Below are 15252 nucleotides of genomic sequence, written 5' to 3'. Positions count from 1 at the left end.
CAATAAATGTAAATAAATTGATATTAGTTGATTTTTAACCAATCTTCTTTCTACATTAGAATTGAAAATTTTGGCCAGGCACGGTGGCTCACGCTCGTAAAACCAACACTTTGAGAGGCCGATGCAGGTGGATCACTTGAGGTCAGGAGTTTGAGAGCAGCCTGGCCAACATGGTAAAACCCCGTCTTTACCAAAAATACAAAAATTAGCTGTGTGTGGTGGCAGGTGCCTGTAATCCCAGTTACTCGGAAGGCTGAGGCAGGAGAATCACTTGAACCTGGGAGGCGGAAGTTGCAGTGAGCTGAGATCAAGCCACTGCACTCCAGCTTGGACGACTAAGTGAGACTCTATCTCAAAAAAAAAAAAAAAGAAAATTTTACTAAGTATTTCTAGAACTGCTCAAAGGTAAAAGCTATTTTGAATTTCTTTAAATTACTTTATATTCCTAGACATTTGAACTTTGAGAATCACTTGCTATTATGGTAACTGCTAAAAACCCAATGCTCACTTTCAGAAGGACTTGAGGAACCATGTTCCTAATCAATAATTTATATAGTCTGTTTGGAACTACATCATGTATGACACGTATCAAACAACACACTAAAGGGCTAAGTTAATCAGCTAATCAAGTTGCAACATTAATAAATTATATAAACAACTTATCACAACAAATATTTTGAAAGAATAGCAGTAAGGAAATAATACTCCTATATTTAAAAAGTAAAATGTATTGTTATCATGCATCTAAAATTCTTCTGAAGTAAAATTTACTTCTAAAGTAAAATTCTAAAGTAAATTTTAAGATGTACAGTATTCTCTCCTTTACTAATACGAGTGGTAAGAACTAGAGTTAAGTAAAATTAATTATATATTTGTCCTACTCTATAATCTTACCAACATGTTAATATGTTTTACAATTGCAGCATTAGGTATTAACCTAATTCACCCTTGCCTTATTTATTTTACCTTCAACTAAGAAAATTAAGGCAAACTGACTTAGGAAAATACAATATTTAAATTTAAGACAGGTATATCATCTTGAATAAAGAAAATATAATTGCTGCCATATAGTTCAAAACACATAACCTTCATAAAAACGGAAATTTTTACATGAAGAAAATTTTTGTACCTGTTGGCTGATTTAAAATTTAAAACTTATTAATAAAAAGCATATTGTACAATGTGGTAGGTATTAATGTCTAACACAAATTAAATTTTGTTTATATTAATAAAAAGATAATTTCTAAGCCAATTTTCTAAGTTTCATGCAAACTTTGTAAAAGACTAATTTAACAAATACTTCAGTGAAATAAAATTTGATGTTCCTTAACACTTACAAGTTCCTTTTAGAGCTGTTTCTACATTCTTTAAAAAAAAAAAAGTTCTAACATAACTGAACTGATCAGTAACACAGATTTCATAACTGCAAACTATGCACTTAATTAGGAACATTATAATGCTACAGAACACTACATCTTAAAAATGTTATTCCCAGTTCACCAGTTTCATCATTATTATTCGTAATCATACTTCACGTTCTAAAATCTGTTTTTACCCAGATTATAAACTAGAATTCCAAATGAACTACAAGAATTTATTCACAACTTATAACAACTTTCAATGCTAATAATACAAAGTTAATTTGTGTCTACCAACTGAAGATATAAAAACCCAAATTAAAGAACAAAGAGCCTAACTCCTTAAAACATTTCCCAGAATTTTAATTTTCTTTAAGAAAACTAAGACATTCCTCCTCTGCACAATGATACCTATCACATATCAGAGGAGCCTCAAAGGCAATATCACAATTCTATAACCATTGGAAGTCAAACACATGCCCAATAAAATTCCTGATTTCAGTAATGTTATTCCACATTTAAAAAGATTCAGTAAAGATCAGGAAGACTAAAGGCTCACAAAAGAAGAAAGGAAACTGAGATAGCATAATTGGGATGGGAGAAGGGGAGGAGAATATGACAAGAGGCAACAGACAACAGTAAGGAAAAAAATGTTGCAATCAAGAGACAGAGGACTGGCCTGCCTTTGAATATCACTCCAGCTACATCTTAGTTCTTGGTCTTCATCCACTGTCAACAGCCATTCTGGCTGCATTTCTGAACTGGGCTCTCATGGAGGTGATACATTCACCAGCCATCTTTAGGAAGGTAAATGATTAATTGCACTGTTTTCCCACTGCTGCAAGGACAATGAAAGGGAAAGTAAACTTGTGCACCTCATTTCATATCTAGTTGTAATTTTCCACACAACAATAAACAGAAACATATACTTCAAGGTTATCAGGCCTTTTTTTCTGTGTGTGTGGGGCGGAGGGGGGGTGTGGTTGTGTGCTTTCATTAAGAAAGTTAATGCAAAAATCCCAATCTTCAAATCATCAAGTGACAATAATTTTAATGCACCTTATCTTCTAACCACAAATATTATAATATGGAATACTTAGTTTTCTCTGAACATCCCATTTAATTGGAAATATGTAAGTTGATCTAATAAAATTATAAATTAAAAAAGCTGTGTGATTTAAAATTTCCAAACATGAAAATCAACAGCAGGAAAATTTTAAGTATAATCTTATACGAATACTTCTAAAGCCTACAAAGAAATTCTACTTGAGATCTCCTACCCAAGTCACAGCACATGGTGGTTTTGATACCAACGGTTTAAAATAAAGGATTGTGGCAACTTTATTTCTTTGCCTTTGCAATATGACAAAAAAGAAGAGGGGGAAACACACTTTTGTGTGTTAGTGCTATTGAGCTTAGTTAATTCACTTCCAAAAGACTTCGAGAAATGGGTAATTTTACAAAGATAGTTCTAAAATGGAAAAGTACAAAGTCTATGTTTTTGGAGGGGTATATAAAGAAGTTGAGCACACAGATTAAAGAGAAATTATTACAGATATATTTCTTAACCCACCTGCTATCAGATCATCAAGAGTGTCGGTAAGCGTCTGAGCTGGAGTTGCAACCATTAGTCCATCTGGTTCTTGAACTAACAGCCCCTGATCATGTCCAGTAATAGCAATCTGAGGCTGTCCTACAATCTGCTGATTACCTGATACTTTCTGAAGTTCAAGAGAGTTTGTCCCATTAGAACCTAAGTCACTGGAAAAGTTACACTGTGGAGATGATAAAGGCTGGACTGGGACAAAATCAATCTGTTCTGCCGATGGTGGAGACTGTTGCTCATCATCAACATCATTATCTTTAAATAAGATTGTGTCAACCTGAGGTAACTCTGAAAAGTGATCCTCTGGGAGACTACCATCTCCTTCCCCTTCTGGGAAGACTCCTCTATGAGAGCACTGTTGGTGTAGAGACACTGTGTCTTTCTGACCTTTGGTTTCCAAGTATTCTTTGGTAAATTGCTGCTGTGTTTTCATCTGCAACTGCCTTTCCACTTTCTGCAGTTCTTTCAATATTTTCTTCTTCTTCTGGACTTGCTCTTCTCTGTTCTTTTTAAGTTCTTCTATCTTATCTTTGTTCAGAGGTTCACCTTGAATTAACTCCAGTGACTTAAGCTGTGCTTTTTCAATAGCACTAATTCTTTGTCCCAGTTCATTCAGCTTGCCTTCAGTCTCCTCTACTATGCACTCCAAAGGCTGGTATGGGTGAAAAGATGGCAGTAGGTCCTGATCTGCTACCTGGAGGGAACTGGACTTCTGCTTGGATGTACCTAAGCACATGAAAAATGTTTGAAAGAGTGCCATGCTAAAAAAAAAAGAAAAAACAAAAAAAGAAAACCAGCCTCCCCTCCCACACACACGGACCTCCCTCCCAAAACCCTTATAACTAATGTTATAGAATGAATGTTCAGAGTCACACCAGTGTTAGGCAGGTTAAAGCCCATACTCATCTATTTCACGCAGCACAAACTAGGATGTTGCTAATTCAAAAACTGTGAAGTTTTAAAAATCTACTCTTTAGGATAGGAGGACTTTGGAAATTAAGTCAGGGGCAGGGAAAGGAAAACGAAGAAGTGGGAATCTCAAAATTCTGCTGATTAGATTGGACTTTTTAAAGAACACCAAATCTAAAGCAGTATCAAAATAGCGTTGAAAATACCAGAAATGTTAACTGCCCATTTAGAACAATCATTCTTTTAGCAATATTAACTCTGCAAGCAATGCAGAGTTAATGCAAAAGACCAAAACTTACAGATCAAAGTAGGGGATAGTGTTTTTCAGTCAAAATATTTTTCTTCTTATATTGAAATATAATGTGAAATCAGTTTTTTCAAGACATGTCTTTCTAAAATTCTCCATTAAATATACCTTTAACACATCTGTACTGGAACACTGTTAAACTTACTATGCAAAGGACAACTTACATTTAAATGAACACTTCAAGTAAATTCTGCCTATGAGAGAAACAATAAATGATCCTAGGAGAAAATCAGACTTCCCATTTAGGGTTACTCATGCTGACAGTATATGTTAACAAACAATGGCAATGTACATTATTTTAAGGTTTTAAATTACACTTAAGTTCCTTCCTGCATAACAAATCAGCTGAAAAATAATTATCAATATTAATAATCCTAACATCTGGACATGAAATGAAGGACATAAATTTTTTGATGCACAATACCTACTCTGAGGCAAATCTAAGGCTTAATCTTGTTTAGAAGAAGTAGGACTAGGCCAGGCACAGTAGCTCACACCTGTAATCCTAGCACTTTGGGAGGCAGAGGCAGGCGGATCACGAGGTCAGGAGATCGAGACCATCCTGGCTAACACGGTGAAACCCCGTCTCTACTAAAAATACAAAAAATCAGCCAGGCATGGTGGTGGGTGCCTGTAGTCCCAAGCTACTCAGGAGGCTGAGGCAAGAGAATGGTGTGAACCCGGGAGGCGGAGCTTGCAGTGAGCCAAGATTGCACCACTGCACTCCAGCCTGAGCGACAGAGCGAGACTCCATCTCAAAAAAAAAAAAAAAAAAGTAGGACCATTCAGCAACAAAAAGGAACAAACTACTGATTCATGCTACAACATGAGTAAACCTCAAAAACATTATACTAAGTGAAAGAAGCTAGATACAAAAGACCACACATTGTGTAATTCCACTCATATCAAATCTACAGAGACAAGGCAAATCTATAGAGACAGGGACAGTAGTGACTGCCTGAGGTTATCACAGTGAAAATGAGGATCAATTGCAAACAGGCATAAGAGATCTTTTTGGGCAGATGGAAATGGTCTAAAACTAGATAGTGATGATGATTACACAACTGTAAATTTACTAAAATTCATTGCATTGTACATTTAAAACAAGGGAACTTTATGGTATATAAATTAAACAATAAAGCTGTTTGAAAAAAGTTGGGTAAAAAAGTTATCTATTATTTTGAATTGCAGTCAACATATATGAATAACATAGGTAATTTGGGAATTTTTAAAATAAAATCATCCGTTGTATTCAAAATGATTCTCAAGTCCAAAGGAAAAAAGGTCATTTAGAGACATAAAATGTTCTGAATTTCAAAGGGGTGACAAAACTACTGAAGAAAAAAAAATTAGAGATTCATCTGCTTTTTTGCTAGAATAGAGATCTCAAAACTGCAGGTAGCTCAAACATATGCAACATATGTCATTACTAAAAAAGTCTAAGTTTTTCCCCTACATACTGTCTTTAATAAGGTTAAGATGACCACAATTTCAATATCACTGCAATCACTTTCAGAGGCTTAGTTATTCCTTAAATTGCAAAGTACACTGTCTATATTCAATTTATATATATATAATTTTAAGAGATGGGGTCTTGCTATGTTGCTCAGCCTGGTCTTGAACTCCTGGCCTAAAGTAATTCTCCAGCCTCAACCTTCCTCAATTTATATTTCTATCTGAGTAAAATGATGGAAAAAGACTTTATTCTTTCAGAGCAAAAGCCATTAGATTTGTGAGCTAATTTTATTATTACTTTCCTAAGACCATATAGGAGTCCCTGTTTTGATTTACAGTATTTGTTTAAAGTGCCTAATGACAATCAACAAGGAAGGTAAATGGTCACAAATAGCAAGGTACAAATCCACAGCAATAACAAGCAAATATTCAGTCATGTAATAAATTCAATGACATCACTCAAGTACATTTAGAAGTTCTACAAAGACTGAATGGTTCACGGTCCTTTAAACATCCATTAGTTTCAAAACACCCTTGTATAGTTACTAAGCAATTTGTATTTAAGATTCAGCAAAACTAGGTAAGAGTTCAACACTAACCAGACTGGTTAGTAATTATGTTATGACCCCACTGGACATTCACAGATTTAAAATCTTTATACATAGTATAATCCAAAATAAGAGTAGAATTTTGAGGACTGTAACAGATAGGAATGGCCCTGTCTATCTTGTTAACAAATAATACCCAAGAAGTGTGGAACACAAGATTACTGAGAGTAACTTATGAATAGACAAACTATAAGGCCAGAACGTATGTAGCATTAAAAATGGAAGATGGCAAAAATGATGCATAAAAAGTGGTTCATCTCAAAATAGCCATGGAGTTAGTGGAATTGCCTAAAGACACATCAAAGCACTAACACAAGCTATAACATCAAGAATAAAACAGATTGGTGAAAAACAGATAATGTCGCCTAATTAGTCCCAGAAACTAAAGCAACATCTACACTTTCTGGGCAGAGATTATGACAAGTATTCTTTTAGCAACAAAATTTTCAACAGGTAGTAAGTAGTATTATAAGATACCAGAAAATAAAAGGGTTCTATCTCCTTCAAACAGCTTACAGTGTCAGATACAAAGAAATCTATTCACTAGTATCAGTGAATGATATCATAAAGTACTATTTAGAAATATAGGTGGCCGGGTGTGGTGGCTCACACCTGTAATCCCAGCACTTTGGGAGGCCAAGACAGGTGAATCACCTGAGGTCGGGAGTTCTAGACCAGCCTGACCAACATGGAGAAACCCTGTCTCTTCTAAAAATGTAAAATTAGCTAGCCCGGTGTGGTGGCGCATGCTTGTAATCCCAGCTACTCAGGAGGCTGAAGCAAGAGAATCGCTTGAACCCAGGAGGCAGAAGTTGTAGTGAGCTGAGATCGTGCCAACGCACTCCAGCCTGGGCAACAAGAGCAAAACTCCGTCTCAAAGAAAGAAATACAGGTAAAGTCGCCATTTCATCTTTTTGGTTTGGTTTCTATCCTATTCCTTTGCCTCTCACTTTCCCTCCATTAACAAAACTAGAAAAATCTGTAGTAGAAGCCATGATCTAGTGACAGCTTAAACATGGCCTTTATTTTTTTATTGGCAGTGAAAGACTGAGGTGAACATATATTTGCCAAATATTTAGTTTTTTATTGGATTGAGCTTAATCCTATCAATCATTTTTGTGTCTAAAATAATTAGTGCATTGTACAATGGAAAAATAATGGCCAATGGGGAAAAACATGATATACAGAAGGATCTAGACTAGATTTCGTATTTCCTTACTTAGTTTTGTCTATAAAACTTAAACCTTGTTCTGTAATTCCCTTGCTTACATCATCACACAGCACCCTACTAGAATGATTTTTAAACAGCATTCCCTACTGGATCTCAAATAGAAAATCAGGTTGAAAAAGTATAACTAAAAATAACACAGTGCATCAAATGTAGTAGAGTGTTTATTATCCACTGGAATTTCTGTTTTGATAAACAGATGTATGATGTGTCCTGGGCTTCAATATAAAATGCTTCTTATTGTGATCATAGTCAAAAATGAAAGCCACTAACCTAGAATTGACTTATTTTTCCTTTATGTCTAAATATTCGTCTCAAAATTTCCCAAACTAACAGGACACATTATACATTTTAACATAGCAATCACTTAAACAAGGGTGTCCAAAGAAACATCTGTGTTACATGTTAGCAGATTAATTCAATCTTCTTCCTATTACTATAAGCAGTTATATGTTAAAAGATATTCTCAAATTTGGGCATGTGTAAATCCATATAAGAATGATTATATAATGGAAAGTGACTAAACAATATTAGCAGTAAAGTTTCCAGAGGAATACTCAATATCATTCACTGTATATACAATTTTTCTATATAATTTTAATGATTTGATATAAAAATGTGAGAACTTTTCATGTCACTTACTCCAAAAAGCAACTCTACCATATAAAAGCAGCATGCCAATTTAATTCTTACTTTACATTTACGCTTCTGTTTTCAATCTCGTTCCCACCATTCTAGAATGCTACTTCTTGATTACTTTTTAAAAACATCTCTTTAATCACAATGTCTTTCTTAAAAATGCTTAAGAATTTTCTTCTGCCTTCAAAATAATCTATATTCTTAGCCTCGCACTCATTAATTTATTCAGTAAGTACTTAAACATCTAATACAAGCAAGGCATAGTAGACCATATAAAGATAAGCAACATAAACCCTGACCTTAAGGAGCTTACAGTCTAAGTGGGGAGATGATGTTCCAAAGAAATTCTTATATAGATCCATAAAGGGACTATACAAATATTTTCATCAAAGCATTGTTAGTGGGGGTGAGAAAATAGAGGCAATCAGGATATTCGTCACTGGGAGAAACGACAGGTAAAACATGGAGGATATACAGGGTGTGAAGCACCATGCTATAGGTAGAAACAATCTAGAGATAGGTGGATAAATCTTAAAAACAGTATTGAGTAAACAAAGGGAAAAAACAAAATGAGATCTGTAGCACAATACTATTTATGTAAATTAAAAATACAAGGTAATCACCAGGTGTGGTGACTCACACCTGTAATCCTAGCACTTTGGGAGGCCAAGGCGGGCAGATCGCTTGAGCTCAGGACTTCAAGACCACCCTGGGCAACATGGCAAAACCCTGTCTCTACCAAAATACAAAAAATTAGCCAAGTGTAGTGGCAGGGCACCTGTAGTCCCAGCTACCTGCAGGGCTGAGGCAGGAGGATTGCTTGAACCTTGGAGGTTGGGGCTGCAGTGAGCTGAGACTGTGCCACTGTACTCCAGCCTGGGTGACAAAGTGAGACCCTGTCTCAAAAAAAAAAAAAAAAAAAAATATATATATATATATATATATATACACACACACATATATATACACACACGTATAAAAAATAAATATTTTATAAGAATTTATAAGAACAAAAGAATACACACATCAAATATTGAAATGATTATCTATGGGGGAAGCAGGGGAATGGAAAGAGAAATAAAGGGGAATAAATGAAACAAGAGAGAAGTTATGGTGATAAAGCACCAGAAATTGAGTATGATTAACTCAACCCTCTACACTTGAGGTCCCAAGGGGAGGGGAGCAAGCAAAAGTGACAAGAACTGGAAGGAAGATCCAACGAAGTACTCTAGAATTTCAGAGAAAAGGAAATTACTCCTCAGGAGGGCTTGAGGTATACACCAGAAATTGAGTATGATTAACTCAACCCTCTACACTTGAGGTCCCAAGGGGAGGGGAGCAAGCAAAAGTGACAAGAACTGGAAGGAAGATCCAATGAAGTACTCTAGAATTTCAGAGAAAAGGAAATTACTCCTCAGGAGGGCTTGAGGTATACACAAAAGACGTGTTTTGTTTATCCTGACATAATTTTAAATGCTTTGCAGCAGATTAACTCTAAGTTACACAACTTGCAAAAGACCAAAATGAATCTTCTCTTAAAACTTCTGTAGAACCAGTTATAACAAGGCAACGGATTTACATTACTTATGTATCCTTTCCCATCTGAATATTTGTAACTGCAGGTAATAAAGTTAAATAATGCTAGAAAACTGAGCATGTCACTCTGAGTTTCATATTTTGTTTATGGACGTGATTCTGAGGCCTCTGTTAGATGCCACCTAGAATCCTGAATCCTTGAAAACCAACAACAGACAAGTGAGATCAAGTTGCCTAAATTGGGAGGATATGAATCAAGATGGACAGAGCCTGTACAACTGGTATACATGGGAGAAAAGAATATCTGAGTAGAACATATATCAAACACCTGGGTAAGATTTATGGGCATTAATACATTTTTAAAAGGATGAGGATATGAATAATAAAAAGATTTACTGAAAACAGACAGGAGTAAAATGTTATAAGAACCTGAAAAGATGATTGCTGGAAGAGGAAAAAAGAGAGTCCTAGAGAATAAGAACCCTTTGCCCATCCCTAATCACATACACGACACAGAATATATGGACTTAGAGGAAACAAAAACAAAAGGGTCAAACAGCAATTTCATCACTCAAGGGAGCTTTTCCAGAGACATAAAAGAGAAGCTTTAAGAAGAAAAAGGAGCTTTAAGTATAAAAAAAAAAGTTAAGTCTTTATTTAAGAGAGGTTTTCCTATCCTGGTAATTCAGTGTGTTCTTTTCCATAATTAAATGATTTTTCCTAATTCATAGCAACATAATATTCTATGATATGCATGATTTATACTAACATGACATTTTAACACAATGCATTATTGCAGTTTGATCCTGCATAAATAACTGTTACATTGCCAATGCCATTTGGTTGATAGCAGTAGCAAGTGCCCAAGTGATCTAAATACAAATGTTAATTAGGGATAACCCTAATAATTTAGTAAAATGAAAGATTCCTTAGAAAGGTAGTCCATGTTTATACTATTTAGTAAGTAATAAAACATCAAAATGCAGAAAATAACTAAATAATCCAAGATATTTCAGTAAGCAAAAATATGTTTACTCACTAGAGTATAAACTTAAAAAATCACTACCTAAACATCTCAGATTATTTACATATTAAACCTAAATTTAAAATGTTTTTATTTCCTCTTGGCATACACTCTATCTAGCTTATTTCTTGATTGTTTTGTGGATCTGTGTTATTTATTTATTTATTTATTTATTTATTTATTTATTTATTTTTTGAGGCTGTTGCCCAAGCTGGAGTGCAGTGGTACAATCATAGCTCACTGCTGCCTGGAGCTCCTGGGTGCAAGTGATCTTTCTGCCTCAGCTTCCTGAGCAGCTGGGACTACAGGCACAGGCAACCATGCCTGGCTAATTTTTAAATTTTTTTTAATAGAGACAAGTTCTCCTATGCTGGGCAGGCTGAACGATCATTCTGCCTCGGCCTCCCAAAGCACTGGGATTACAGGTATGAGCCACGGCACACAGCCAAACTTTTTTTTCTTTTTCTGGTTTTTTTCTTTTGGAGACAAGGTCTCGCTCTGTGGCCCAGACTGGGGTGCAATGGCACACTCATGACTCACTGCAGCCTCGTTCTCCCAGGCTCAAGTGATCCTCCCACTACAGTCTCCCTAGCAGCAGGGACTACAGGCTTGTGCCACCACTCCTGGCTAACTTTTGTATTTTTTTGTTGAGACAGGGTTTCGCCATGTTGCCCAGGCTGGTCTCGAACTCCTGGGCTCAAGCAATCTGCCCACCTGGCCTGCCAAAGTGCGGGGATTATAGGTGTGAGCCCCTGTGCCTGGCCCTAATTTTTTTCTGAGAGTCACTCCATCACCCTGGCTGGAGTGCAGTGGCAAGATCTCGGCTCATTGCAACCTCTGCCTCCCGGGTTCAAGTGATTCTCATGCCTCAGCTTCCCTAGTAGCTGGAATTACAGGTGTGCACTACCACACCCAGCTAATTTTTGTATTTTTAGTAGAGATGCGGTTTCACCATGTTGGCCAGGCTGGTCTCAAACTCCTGTACTCAAGTGATTGACTTGCTTAAGCCTCCCAAAGTGTTGGGATTACAAGCGTGAGCCACCACACGTGGCCTGTATTTTTTTAATGATTTTTTTTTTTTTGAGACAGAGTTTTGCTCTTGTTGCCCAGGCTGGAATGCAATGGCCTGAACTCAGCTCATTGCAACCTCCAACTCCTGGCTTCAAGCGATTCTCCTGCCTCAGCCTCCCGACTAGCTAGGATTACAGGCACCCACCAACACGCCTGGCTAATTTTTTGTATTTTTCATAGAGATGGGGTTTCATCATGTTGGCCAGGCTGGTCTTGAACTCCTGACCTCAGGTGATCCACCGGCCTCAGTCTTTCAAAGTTCTGGGATTACAGGCGTGAGTCACCATGCCCGGCCAATGATTCTTATTTAGTACTGAATTTCCAAAGCCAAAGTTACTACAGTCCTCTATAAGGTTTAGCCAAATAACCCCCCCCGCCACAAAAAAACAAAAACAGAGGCATTTAGCTTTAAATATTTTACTAAAGGTTAAATATCAGCTGATTATGATATTTACGGATGCATGTTTAATTTGCTTTTTAATTGTTAAGATTAAAAACAGCAGGAAAATTTTGAATAGCTAGGTGTTCCATGAAAAACTGCTAGAATTAGCTTAAATCAGAGAGACTACGGATATTTCAACTCTGAAATTAATAGTTTAGCCCTGGTGAAGGCCCCCAATACTTTAAATTACTAAAATTGGCATAATTTGAAAGAAGTTTCTGTTTGCTGCTATAACAGTCAACCCAAACCAACTTTTCTTAAATCAGTGTTACAGATATTAATATACACTTACACACCTCATTGTGATTTCAATATCTAGGACTTGATTATCATACACTAAATGAACTATGTTCTTAAGTTGGTTTTTACATAGTTTTAAACATCCTACATATTAACTATTTTCTTTATTTCAGAAAACTCAGATATTACAACTATACATAATTATGAAGTGAAGGTACATTTATACATGAAGGTACTTTTCATTTACAAATATAAAGACACCAGAAACATATCAGAGCTCATAAACTTGAGTTTTTTAAGTAGTATACTCTCCTTAATAGTCATTTGGATATTACTTGTACACATTTTATTTTGATAGTTATTTGTCCAGGTTCACACAGTGACAGATGATAATCTACTATATTCAGCATTGCATAAATGCAACTGAATGTAATTCTTAAACTTCTCACTCATTAACTGAATCAATGTTACAAAGACTTAACTAGATAGCAAATATGCATTTTTATTCTTCATATACTATTGGTTAGCTAAAGAATTATCAAATGAAAAATGAATGATAAACTATGGTTACTTAAATATAATCAAGAACTCGGCTTGTTTCTTAAGTATTTTCATCTGTGCCAGATGAAAGCTACATCTATCAGTATGTTAACAGGAAAATAATAAAAAGTCATTTTTCCTAACACTTATGTCTTTTTGGTTTTAGATAGAAAGACTATTTGCATTTGTCAGAATTATCTACCTCAATTAGCCATGGGTACACAGTAACTCTGTATCATTAAAGTACATTTCTGGATTTATCAATTAGGTGAAAAAAATACCCATTTTAAGAAAAATAATTCAATAACTAACCTTTTTGCACTCCTAAAAGGGCAGGAGAGTTCTCCTGTGAAGTTCTGTCAGGTTCCTGGGGAGGTACAACCATGGCAAGTGTATGCATTGGCACACGTGGAACCTAAAAAGTCAACTCAGAAAAAAATCATCTCAGACCAAAGAATAAGACAAAGGCCCATAAATGAAACAGATATCCTGTTTTAGGTTATCTTCATATACCACCAAATGCGCTTTTGTTTCCTGAAGCTTTTTTTAAAAAAAGCTTTCACCAAGCAATAATTTTTGAGACTAATGATTAGACAGTCGGGGAATCTACAAATAGTCAATGATTTTAAGCTAAATGGAAATAACACTACTTTTGCTGAATAGAACGCCTTGCTGGTTCCAATTGTAGCTAGGGGTACAAGTCACATATTCACTATCCACTAGCCAATTTACCCTTGTTCAAATTCTACATAGATCAAAAGAAAACAAAAATGTAATATATTTCTTGAATTGGGGTATGCTAGCAGTTTTCAGGATGACTTTGTAGAAAAGAATTTAGATTTCACCAACTTAATATACTAGTAAAATCTCTGTATTTTCTCCATAATTTAAGGTAGGTTTAAAAGTTACTTTAATGAACTTTTAGCGCTTATGTTACCTATACTTTCATGGTTGACAAAAGTCACTATCTCTAGGATAATTAATACTACCTTGGGAGGTATTAAGAAAATGCTTTCTCGGCCGGGCATGTGGCTCATGCCTGTAATTCCAGTACTTTGGGAGGCCGAGGCAGGTAGATCGCCTGAACTCAGGAGTTTGAGACCACCCTGGGCAACATGGTGAAACCCCGTCTCCACTAAAATACAAAAAATTAGCCGGGCATGGTGGCGCACACCTATAGTCCCAGCTACTTGGGAGACTAAGGCAAGAGAATTGCTTGAGCCTGGGAGGCGGAGGTTGCGGTGAGCTGAGATTGTGCCACTGCACTCCAGCCTGGGCAACAGAGCAAGACTCCATCTCAAAAAAAAAACAAAAGAAAAAAGAAAAAGCTTTCTCTTGATTCTCTTTTTAAAAAACAAATAAAAAACCCTGAAAAACCTAGTTGTAATAAGATAACAACTTAGAATACTTACATTTATATTTGATATTAAGTGGTTTTTAAAAACCACTATTCTCAATAAATAAGGCAATAACAAATTTCAGTGTACCTTTAAAGAAAATAAATCCTGAAGCATTTAGAATCATGATTTTCTCAATATGTAACAGAAAATAAAAACAAGTCCATTTTGCTTAAAACTGATTTTAAACAAAAACTTCTAATCACGTTGAAGAATATTTATATTAACAAACAAGCTCCATTTTATTTTACCTGAGACTGATCTTGAGAAGGTGGAGGGAGCTGAGACACATCTGTGGTGGGAACTGACAGAACATTATTTGGATAATCCAACAGATAAGAAACTACATTAGTATGGCCACCCTTTGCAGCTTCAATGAGCATTGTTGAACCATCCTGAAAAAGAATTGCCATGATATTTAATTCTTTATAGTTTCTTAGCAGCTCATATAAAATCAAAACTCATTTAAACAGTATTAAATACTAAGCACTAAGATAGATCAAACATATTTTTATAACTATACACATATTATACATATATATATACACACACACACACATACGTGTCTGTGTGTGTGTTTTAATAGAGATGGGGTCTCCTTATGTTGCCTAGATTAGTCTCAAACTCCTGGGCTCAAGTGATCCACCCGCCTCAGCCTTCCAAAGTGCTGGGATTATAGACATGAGCCACCGCACACAGCCTGTTTACTTATTTTTAAGTAGACTACCTTGAGTCGATGAGTAGGGTCAGCCCCATGAGCCAAGAGAAGCTCAACAACTGCCAGGTGGCCTCCTGCACATGCCAGCGACACTACTGTATGATCATTATTGGCCGTAGCCCTGTTAACATTGGCACCTTTGAAGAAAAATAAATCGCAATCTTAGCAAAGGTT

The 15252-nt window shown here is 35.8% G+C and overlaps 1 protein-coding gene across 5 annotated transcripts in view; it reads right to left on the bottom strand.

Annotated features, from left to right (window-relative positions):
- Positions 1-15252, bottom strand: part of ANKHD1 (ankyrin repeat and KH domain containing 1) — a 129399-nt gene that overhangs the window by 34152 nt on the left and 79995 nt on the right. For all 5 annotated transcript variants that reach the window (XM_024247080.3, XM_063724500.1, XM_024247082.3 and 2 more), the window contains 4 exons: positions 15088-15215; positions 14612-14755; positions 13276-13378; positions 2932-3690 (listed from right to left, as the gene is read on the bottom strand). In XM_024247080.3, coding sequence (XP_024102848.1) covers positions 2932-3690; positions 13276-13378; positions 14612-14755; positions 15088-15215 — 1134 coding nt within the window. The remainder of the gene's footprint in view (positions 1-2931; positions 3691-13275; positions 13379-14611; positions 14756-15087; positions 15216-15252) is intronic.

Source organism: Pongo abelii, chromosome 4 (assembly GCF_028885655.2).
Source record: "Pongo abelii isolate AG06213 chromosome 4, NHGRI_mPonAbe1-v2.0_pri, whole genome shotgun sequence".
In the NCBI taxonomy this organism is placed as follows: domain Eukaryota; kingdom Metazoa; phylum Chordata; class Mammalia; order Primates; family Hominidae; genus Pongo; species Pongo abelii.
This window is presented reverse-complemented; position numbering and strand designations above follow the sequence as displayed.